The 10,513-nt window shown below is 39.6% G+C and overlaps 1 protein-coding gene across 1 annotated transcript; it reads left to right on the top strand.

Annotated features, from left to right (window-relative positions):
* Positions 1-1,513: 1,513 nt before the first annotated feature.
* On the top strand, positions 1,514-10,142 carry TMEM237 (transmembrane protein 237). The gene is made up of 12 exons (XM_088523805.1): positions 1,514-1,536; positions 1,682-1,692; positions 2,035-2,091; positions 3,560-3,673; positions 4,053-4,167; positions 4,862-5,022; positions 5,613-5,736; positions 6,404-6,595; positions 7,480-7,553; positions 8,025-8,118; positions 8,874-8,995; positions 9,843-10,142. The coding sequence occupies exons 1-12, from the start codon at positions 1,514-1,516 to the stop codon at positions 9,908-9,910; spliced, it is 1,155 nt and encodes a 384-aa protein (XP_088379931.1). The 3' UTR covers positions 9,911-10,142.
* Positions 10,143-10,513: the final 371 nt, after the last annotated feature.

The raw sequence follows: 10,513 nt of genomic DNA, 5'->3' as shown, positions 1-10,513 counted from the left end.
CGGCGGCGGAAGCGGCGGCGGCGGAAGGGGGCGGGCGGTGCGGCCCGCGCGCCATGGCGGCTCCCGGCCGGGTGAGGGCGGGCGGCGCGCCGGGCCCCGCGTTAAACCCGCAGCGAGTAGCGGTGCCCGAGGCCTGAACCCGCCTTTCCGGCGCCGCGTAAACACTGCGGAACTCCAGCGGTCGCCTCAGTGTGGGCGACGTTCGGGTCTTGCGCTCCCCATCTTGGAAAACTCCAGGAAATTGCCGTTGGGAGCAGCGCTAGGCTGTAGCTCGGGGCGGGCGTTCACCTCCCGCTAATCCGCGCTGCGCGGAGCTTATTTTTAGTTGGGAATTAGCCGGGGCTGAGGGTGAGCGGCGTGAGGAGCAGGCAGCAGTTCACAGTGGCCCTCTCAGCCTCGGGTGGTATGGGGAGGAAACAGGTGGTAAGTCTGTGGATCCTCGAGGCATCAGGCCTGCAGCCTTACTTGTTTTATTTCTAGTTGTAGCTTGGAGCGGGGCAAGTATTTCTTCCTCCTTATTCTTCCATTACGGTTATATAACTCAAGATCTGAAAGTAAGCTGCCTGGCTTTTCTTAGAAGAGAGAACCGTCTAGTGTGAGAGCGTTTATATATTGTCTCCATTCAGAATTTTTTTTTCTCATGCATTTATTGCGGTGTGATCTGTTTATAGTCTGTTTCAGAAGCACAGGAATGTAGGGCTGCCTGGGCTGTTCTGGCCGTGCTTGGAGGCGGCTGTTTCGGTGAGGTGGTTTAGCAGACACCTGCAGGCGGTTTCACACTGTCTGAGCTTGTTTTCTGTCTCTGTCCCTTCTCCTGCAGTGCCCTCCTCGTGCCCTCCCTCCAGTGCCAAGGTAAGAGCCGTTCACCCCATGGAACTGATACTTGTGTGTTGCGGTGATTTTTTTCAAGGTGGTGAAAATAAAAGTCTGAGCAGTCATAAAGGCTTTAAAAATGTTCCCTTTTCTGGCTAATTTGCTGACCAAGAACATCTCAGTTGCCTCAGCTGTACAGTAGCATCCATGCTAGCTTTATTAACATCCCTCTTCTCAATCTCCTTTTGTCCTCTTTCTCCTTTTCTTCTTTCTTCGTGTTTTCTTGTATATTTGAATCAGAAATCCTCCTGGACGAAGACTTCTAAAATAAGATTAGGTATTCTCGCATAGGTTTGTATGTACATAGCAGTGCGACATGATATAAGGAGAAATATGGGCCTCTGGTTTTCAGCATCCTAGCAGATAGTGCAGAGGAAAGGTAGTTTTAGAGGTTTTGTGGTGTAGCACCTCAGAAGTCCTTGAAAGCAAATTTGATGTTTATGATTAATCACGTAATGAGTGTTTCTGTTTTTAGTAACACACATATTCAAATGTTTTGAAACTTTTTTTGTTCGTTTGTTACATACTGGGCAGGAAGGCAAATTCTAACTAAATAACTAGGTGATTAAAGCTTTTAATCTGCTCCACAGTCAAGCGATCAAGAAACTGTGCATAATCACAAGCAGACTGTTGAGTCTCGATGATAAAGAGAATTAGGAGCGGGTGCGTAAGGGGAGGAATCACAATAAAGAAAAAGGCAGGTGTGAATTTAAAGCTGTTGTGAATTGTGATTGAAAACTAATTTTCTCTCTCTGTTCTTTTTACATTGCTTTTCTCCACTTTCCTCCTTAAATGTGGAAATTTGAAGTGGAAGCCAAGGTGAGTTATTTTGACATGAAAGAAAGTTTATTCTTCAGAGCATTATTTTGAATCTTTTTTTTTTTCGTTTATTGCATATGTATGTCTTTGTGTAACCTCTGTTGCACCTAAAGATATCTTATTCACTGTTTTCCTGCCACTTTCTTTACTCTTCCTGCTTGTATAAAGTGGTCAGTTGTCATGTTATCTGGAAAAGGTGAGGAAAGTCTTCACTTGTTCAAGTCTTGTGTTAAGAAAGTCTTCACTTGTGTTTTTTTTGGCTAGCAGTAGAAGGGTCACTGAAAGAACAAAATAGAGATTTCCTCATGCTGGACATCTATAACGATGTTTTATGCTTTACAGATGAAATTCCACTCAGTCGTCCAAAAAAAAGGAAGCCCAAAGGAAAGACTCCCTTAGGTAAGGTCCTGCCAAGACTGCAAATGGAGTTTGGAACCTGACAGAGGCACAGTTCCCAGCTTTGTGCTCTACATCTGAAATAGTAACTTAGACAAGAGCTCCACTATAACTGATTTAGGGGGCTGTCATTATAGAAAAAAAATACCAACTCAAGCATCTTGTTTTTCACCCCACTGTTCCTCCACAGAGCTGTTCCCAGTCCTACGATACAGCAAACCTTGATACTGTACTGCGAAAATGCTTTTATTCCCGCTTTTAAAAATATGTATATTAATGAAGAGCTTTGTATTTTGCAGAAAATTGGTCCGTAAAGCAAGCATGTGCTTTTAAGCAAGATTATAGATGTGATCTCTGTTTATTAAAACAAAATGTTGATAAAATCTACTAGATTTCTCTAAAACAGTTGACTTGGGACCCCATGAAGTTTTGATGAATAAACCTCCTTTCCCTGGTTAAAACTTAGTGAAAGGTCTTTGTATGCAACTAAATAGGTACAGCTGTTGCTAGCAGGTTTCCTAAGGATCAAGTTTTGTTCAGTGTTTTCAGTGAGCTGAATGATGATACAAAGTCTTCCTTTGGCCAATGCTTTGGTTGTTAATTTTACATGTGAGCACAGTAAAAATATAAAACTTGGTAAAACTTTTATTTGTAGTAAAGACAAGAAAGATTCAATTGTTTATCATAAAAACTTCTGTATCTGGATAGGCTATAAAGAAGGTAGATGTGGTGTAAAACGGACAAGTGACTTGGTCTTTTTACACCCAGTCATGCAAATCGATGCTACTGCTGCTAGAATGCACAAAATTTCATGTAAACTTTTCATGGAAAATTAGTTTCTCCAAAGTCTAGTAATTTATCTCCTGAATGGGCGTAGACATTCTCTGAATGTGCTTTTTCCTGTGTCTCCTTTACTCTGTGTTTGTGTAGCATTTAAATTTCCCTATAATGTTACACCATTTTGCCTTGGCTTATCTGTCTAGCTGTGCGTAACTTGTAACAAACTGCTCTGTTCATTTTCTTTGAGCCTTGCATGATAAGCTTTGCATGTTGAAGTTATTGGGGCGCAGTTCGTTCATGTGTGAGTGCTCTGTTGCAGACCCAAATGGGACTTATGCCACTTTTTCAATACCTACAAGAAGCTGCAAGAGTGGTAGAAGGGTTGCTCATTGCTCCTTACATTTTTTTCTCAGGCTTTATGTTTCTGCCCAGTATTTTTCATCGCAGCTGTTAGTGGGCAAGTGGAGAAGTTCTGTGCAAGGTGTAGGGGCTTCTGTAACTGAACTTTATAAGTTTCCTGGCCAAGAAGAGAAGAATTTCAAGTCTTAATGTTCTAACGTATGTGTCAGAGATGAATCCCTGCGAAGCAGTGGAAGTGAGAGAGAGAAATGCAAAGGGCACATTTCTTTTTCGTGGTTGTTTCCTGGCTCCTCTGAATTAGAATTGCTGGAGTTTTTCTTCTGGGTTTCAGATGGTATTGTGCAAGCTGCTGTTCGTCGGCAGTCTGAGAGCAGTGAGCCCCTAACTCCTGGACCTCCTGATGTCCCTCCTCAGAGGAAACGCAAGAAGAAGAAAGTACCTCCTGGTATGTGGAGAAGAAAGTGCAGGAAAGAATGCTGAGTGAAACTTGGTAATGCAGCAGTTAGATTGGCCAACTTGTGTTTTGGTTTATGAATATTTTAGACCCTGTGCACTTGCATGGATGACAGGTGAATGTAATTTCTGGATGAATGGTAGCTTAAAATTTAAGTTTCTGATTCTGGCTTCCTCAGGGTACAGATCCTGATGCCAATGGTGGCAGTATGGTTTTGGACGTGGTAAAACATTCCTTCTATGATCCAGAAACTCAGAAGAGCATCACTCTTTTGCCATTGCGTTTACATAATAATTACTTATCTATAGCCATAAATAGGTTATTCTATAAAAGCTTTGAAATTTTCACGTGGCTTATTTTAAATCTTCAGATTCTGAGACCTCTTTTACCCAGCAGAATGTTGCGTCCTTGTTTCAGAATGGAAATGGCATGGATGTCCCAGAAGCTGAAGAAGCAGTGATCCGCAAACAGAAAAAAAGAACCAAGTGAGAAAAGCTACCAAAGCTAGTTCTAATTTAGGATAACTGTGACAGTGAATGTGCCTAGTTGTGTGCTTTAAAAAAAAAAAAAAAAGTGTCTCATCCTTTGCAATAAATAGAATGTATGATTTCTTCCATTACTGGGATCTAATTTTCTTTGCTTGTTTTATATATATGTGGGTGCATTACAATTCAGAATGTGTTAGCATAAATTTAATGTTTGTCACATACATGAGAAATTAGAACATGTATAACTGCTTTCTTTAGTTTTCCTTTTTTTCTTTAATTTTATAAAAAACTCGGGTCCTTTTTCTATGCCTCTGTTCTAAGAACTAAACCTTTAAAACATTTAGTCTAATTTCTACCAAAAGTATCTACTTTCTTGGTCTTTTTATCTTTTTTTCTAATTGTTACTCCCTTGTTATACATTTCTTCCCACCTTAGTGTTTTGAGGCAAGTAAAATGAAATGAGAGAAAAAAAGCAACCCAAATTCAAGGTTCAACTTTCTAGTCTAATTTAACTAGTTCCATGAGAATTTTAATCCTTAATGCTCTGCATGGGGGTAGTATCATACATGTCTGTAAGGCTGATCTGTTCTTATTGGCCAAGTTAGATATGCTGTATATTCCTCAGAGGCATAAGCTTTTACATTTCAGTAAATATTCTTTCTCTACCCTGTTTTATGCCCTGTTATGATAGGAAATCTCGTCCAGCAGAAATGCAGTGTTCCAACGATCTGGAAGTGGAGGAGGAAGACATCATTGAAGATGAGCACAGAAAGAGCCCAGATCAGCAGCCTGTGTTTGCTGCACCTACCGGGATTAGCCAGCCTGTTGGCAAGGTGTTTGTTGAAAAAAATCGTAAGTAAATCTTGTGCTTTATGTAAGTTAAATAAATTCTTAGTATATTTTTAATATTAAAAAAGAATATTGCATTATTGTGGAGATTTAAAGAAAAGGAAGACTAGCACAAAGATTATTTGCAATGAAATAAACATTGTGATTGTTCACCGTAAAAGCGGACGTTATTATTGCTGTACTTGACACGTCGTCTTCATTTTTTGATTCTGTGCCTGAAAATGATTGTTTGATAAACCAGAACTGAGCTACTTGACCCCAATAACCTCATAGTACCTTGAGGCAAAAAAACAGTATCGTATATTATATTGCAAAAAGTCTTTACACGGGGCAGTGCACCCTGTGACAGGGAACACTGAGTAACTCCCTGAAGTGTCTTGCACTGTCTCGCATCGACAGCCTGATCTTGCAGAGTGCAGCACGCTGGCAAAGGCATCCTGATTTGAATGTATGCTGGCGTAGGACAGGAAGGAGGCGAAACAGTGTTTTGTTGAAACTTTTGGCACATTTTTTAACATTAACAAGTCTATTAATGTGGTAATAATGATGAAAGGAAATGATACTCTCTAATATTTACTTCCCTGTCCTTTTAGGGCGTTTCCAGGCAGCTGACCGCGCAGAATTGATTAAAACCACTGAAAATATTAATGTATTTATGGATGTGAAAGCTTCATGGACCACCAGAGATGTCGCCCTCTCAGTGCACCGAAGTTTCAGGTATTTGATGGATTTAAATGATGGATGGAAATAAGCAGAAATCAGGACAGGAAGAAGTACCTTTTTTCTACCTTCAAGATGTATCTTTGCTCATTTTGCATGTTCTTAATAAGTACAGAGAATATGTATTGCAAAATGAGATGCATCCATCAGCTTCAATATGATCAGAAAGAAAATATCTTAATTCAGATAGTTCCTAATTAAAAATTGGAGATGGTGAAAAGGAGGGAGAAGCAAAATAGGACTGCAGCATGAGTTTGGATAGAGTAGCAAAAAGTGATCTTTGCAAATGTGACCATGTTGTGGCACAAAGCGGGAAGATGACAGTCATTATCTTGCCCCCAGTTTATCTCATGTAGAAGTTCGTGCTTGTTCCTTTTTTCTCTTTCTTATCAAGGAGGATAATGACAGGCATGAAAAAAGTGAGGCAAATCTGGACTGTCTTTCAAAGACGTTTAAGAACCTGGTATAAGTGAAAAGGCTTTTGGTCTCAGGGATCTACAGGCAGAATTGGAGAGTGCATTTAGCTTCTGTCATTATTTGAAGACTGAAAATATAATATAGAGGGGAGTATTTGAGAGTTTGTACGGTGTATTGCTTCTCTGATATAATTTGATTACTGTAGCAGTAATAAAACAAATCATCTGATGTTCTCTTATCCATTCAGAGTGATTGGACTCTTTACCCATGGCTTCCTTGCTGGATATGCTGTATGGAACATCATTGTTATCTACATTCTGGCAGGAAATCAGCTTTCCACACTTTCTAACCTCCTCCAGCAGTACAAGACACTAGCCTACCCAGCTCAGAGTTTATTCTATTTGTTGTTGTCTATCAGTACCATCTCAGCCTTTGACAGGTAAAGTATGTTTTTGTTGGAAAAGCAAATGTTCTTCATGTGTTTGGAGTGTGATTTTCTTTTTTTAAAGGCAACTGTCTATACAGATAAAAGTTTCTGTTGCTTCAATGTGCTAGTGCTGTTCGTATCACCATGAGGTGAACCAGAAGAGCTGATGGAGAGAGGGAAGCAGGAAAAGTAATGTTTCTCTTGGATTTCTTTCTCTGTGTAGCCATTCCCCAGTCTGGTTTGCAACAGGGCTGTGGTAAAGAGTTCCATTAGGTGCATTATGGCTGAAGGATGGGAATGGACAACAGGAGTCCAAAAAGGAAAAAGGAAAAAAAAAAAAAAAAGGCAAAATGAGAGTAAAGAGACATCAAAGGCTTGCCAGAAAGGTTTTATAGAAGTTTTTTAGTGCCGGTTTCCATAGGGAACTGTTTCCGTAGTGAGCGTAGTGAACCAGGGAAGGAGTCTGTTCTATGCAAAAAGAAATCGTGGTTTTCATTTCGCTAGGCGGCAGCAGGAGAAGACCCAACTGGTTCTGCATTTGATTTATTTTAGATAAGTGCAGAACAGGAAGTACCTGAGTAGTTGCATTCACATAACTGAGCTGTCAGTGTGGACACCAAAGTGAATGTGATGATCAGAGGAGGGGCCAGACCTCTCCGAGGCCTCCCTCTTCCAGAAGGAACCACCTTGCGGAAGCTACCGGCCTTGTGGAACATCCTCACTAGTTTCTACCTTTTTAGTCTTTGGCATAAGGAAGATTGCTGCTGCATGTGATGTGGCTGTGTGTGGTGAGACACTGTAATAGAGGCAGAAAAAGGCAAAAAGTAAAAGAGCAGTTGTTAGGAGTCATGGTATCATTAGTGCACTGTGCCAGTAATCCTTGTTTTTGTCACCAGGACTGATCTGGCAAAAGCATCCGTTGCACTGAGGGGCTTTCTTACCCTAGACCCAGCAGCAATAGCGTCCTTCTGTAAGTATTCTGAAGTGGTTGGAACATGGTCTGAAGGAAAGTAAATGGAGAAATTCTAGGATAAGTTTTCATTGAAAAATGGGTTACTGAGTTAAATGACTTCCTGAGTAGTAGAAAATGGCATTCAAGGGCTCTGAATGTTTTGCTGTGTTGTTTTTTTCAGTTTTAGGGATTAAAAGTATTAAAGTATTAAAAGGGCTGTTAATGAAATATTTTCCCACTTTTAATTGCAAAACAAAGATATAGCAAAAAAAAAAAAGTGAGATTCTACCTTTGTAGGCAATAGATGCAAAAGTGCAGAATCCAGATTTCAGTGGGTCAGGCAATGCTGAAGAAGAGTGAATGGGTTAAAGGCAACAGTATCGTTGGAGGCAGCGGAGTGAGAGGAAGGAAAATGTGGTAATTATCATGTCATGATGGAACAGCATTTTTGTAGTTTATAGCTAACACTACAAATTCCATTTTTTGCAGTGTACTTTGCTGCTCTTATCTTATCCTTGAGCCAGCAGATGACATGTGATAGAATTAACCTTTACACACCACCTTCAGAAAACGGCAGCATCTGGTAGGAAAATGAAAAAATCACTTCTGCAAATCAGAATATAGCTCACTTTATAACTTAATTCACTTGGGAATCTTTTTTGAACTCATGGTTTTAAAGGTTATACTACTAACAAAAGATTTTATTAGTAAACCTGTTTTTATGTGAGCTTGACCTGAATTTTTGATAATTTCACTGAAAAATGAGAATTCTCAAAGTTTGCCTCAGTAATACTGGTCCCAGATCTGCAGCTTGAACAAGAGCATGCCTGAATGATGCTGAAAAACTGATGCTGAAACTTTATTTTGCTGGGGAACTGTGATTCTACTGAGGTGGACACAACCCGCCCCTTTTGTATCCACAGCAGAACATTCTATTGGGAGTCAGTGCTATTTTTGTAGGAGATAGTGTAGTCTATGTAAGAAGTAGGATGCAAGGGCTTAGCAGACACAAATGACAGTAAATGCAAAGTGCCATTTCATGCTAGGAGTTCCCATTTGAATCTAGTACTTTCTAATGGGATTAAACTCTTACAGCATTGCACTTTTTAAATAGACCAGGAGAAGTAAAATAAAGAATTGATGTTTTATGTATTTAGACAGTTGTCCTCTTTAATTATTTTTCTAAATGTTAAGTTTATTTGAAGCCTCAGAAGTTGTGACTGGTAGTATTATTCACATCTGGCTTAAGAGGTTCGCTGCTCTGTCACTGTTGAAATGATTATTACAGCACGTATGTACCAGTGAACCCTGACTGATTCCTTGATGTGCTTTGCCCAGGACGGCAGGTACGGAGGAAGAAATTCTTCAGCCATGGATTGTGGTGAATTTGGTAATATCTATTCTAGTTGGGACAAGTTGGATCTTCCTGTCTTACCAGCCAGAGCTGGACCACAGTGAAGGTAGGAAGCATTAACAGGCAAAATGTTGATCACTCTTGTCCAGGCTCTTATCTGCTGTGTTTTATATTGAAGACTTCTGCTGACAAGAGCTACAGTTAAGGAATTATGAGCTTTGCCTTCCCTCCTAGTAACTTTCCAAGTGTTTTTAGGATTTTGGTATCTGTGTTTGGTCTTCAGAAGACCAAAAGGAGACAAGGAGGGACAGAAAGCTGAAGGAAATTCCTAGCTGGAGCAATTTTTGACACACAATGCTGTGTGGGTCAGGTCATCTTTGTAGAAGAAAAATTTTGAACATGTGCAGTTATTTATTCTACTTATATTTTAGAAAGTTTCCTTATGTTGTTAATGTACCTTTTACAAATGCTAAATGTGTTTTTAGTACTATTTGGTGGTATTTTTTGCAACAGAAGATTACTTGGCGACAGCTAGCTGTGAGCAGTATAATTCGTGACTTTCTCAATCCCTGTGTTGCTAACTTAACACTGTGATTCACAGGGCAGGTATGTGTAAAAATTAATGTGATGGTAAATGGAAAACTTCCTTTATGAATCTGATGCTTGCAGAACTTTAACAGTTGCTCAGTCTACTTTCTGATTTTATTTAAGTGCCAAGCTGAATGCAGGATGATATTGCATGTGATCAGCTGTCAACATCATTGCTAATTCTGTTAATGATTTGGGGGCAACAACAAGATTTGAGAGACATTAGTGGCTCTTGCTGTTACTGAGTTTTTGATTGGGGGGAAAAAAAGGAGGAGGCTTGGGGAAATGCCAGGAAACTCTTCAGGTATAGTTAAATTATTTTCAGATGAAGTTTTTAAAATAGAATTCCTTTTTCTGTCTTGCAGAACTGATGTTTCATGCTGAAATTGAGGAATTTCCTCCGGGGGATATCTTACCCAGAGTCCAGCCATAGTGTGAAACAAACATCTTTGAATATCGTAGCTGTGACTGATGCCTAAACATTTTATTTGTATTGTAACCATATATTACACCTTTCATAAAGCAAAAAATGTATTTTTATACTGTATATATTTGGTTTTGTTTGATGTTTATGTACACTGTTTTTTAAATTTCCAGTGATGACCGAAAACTTTTATACTTCTGCTTTTTGTTTCATAAAAAGTAAATTATCTCTAGTGCATAAAGTCAAGCTGCTTTTGTAAGCACTGCTGCCTCCATAGCCAAAGAATGGATGGGTGGAAAAGCTCAGGCATTCAGTGCTTTTAGACAGCGCTACCTTCTTCAACAACCTGCACTTTGTTAATATCAGTTCATACAGCTGGGTTATCTGACTTGGCTAAGTATTTCCAGAGACTGTAACAAATCTTACAAAGAAAGCAATTTAAGAAAGGTTATAACAACACACAAAGTTAGAAAACATGCAATAAACATTTCCAAGTTAACAAATGTAATCTGGTTTTAGTTGTCATAAAAAGCGTTTTTTTAGAGTGTGGGGCTGGTTTGTCAAAGATTTAGTTTGATATTTCCTTAAAAGAGGACACTTTTTTCGTTAGTT

Source organism: Tinamus guttatus, unplaced genomic scaffold, assembly GCF_059628265.1.
Source record: "Tinamus guttatus ecotype Peru unplaced genomic scaffold, ASM5962826v1 Tinamus_guttatus_pri_ptg000197l, whole genome shotgun sequence".
NCBI classification, from domain to species: domain Eukaryota; kingdom Metazoa; phylum Chordata; class Aves; order Tinamiformes; family Tinamidae; genus Tinamus; species Tinamus guttatus.
This window is presented reverse-complemented; position numbering and strand designations above follow the sequence as displayed.

Excerpts from the sequence above, each read along its gene's own strand:
- TMEM237 (XM_088523805.1), top strand. The coding sequence starts at position 1,514 with ATGATAAAGAGAATTAGGAGCGG. Across the intron at positions 5,023-5,612 it reads GGTGTTTGTTGAAAAAAATC|GGCGTTTCCAGGCAGCTGAC; the intron begins GTAAGTAAATCT and ends CTGTCCTTTTAG. Across the intron at positions 5,737-6,403 it reads TCAGTGCACCGAAGTTTCAG|AGTGATTGGACTCTTTACCC; the intron begins GTATTTGATGGA and ends TTATCCATTCAG.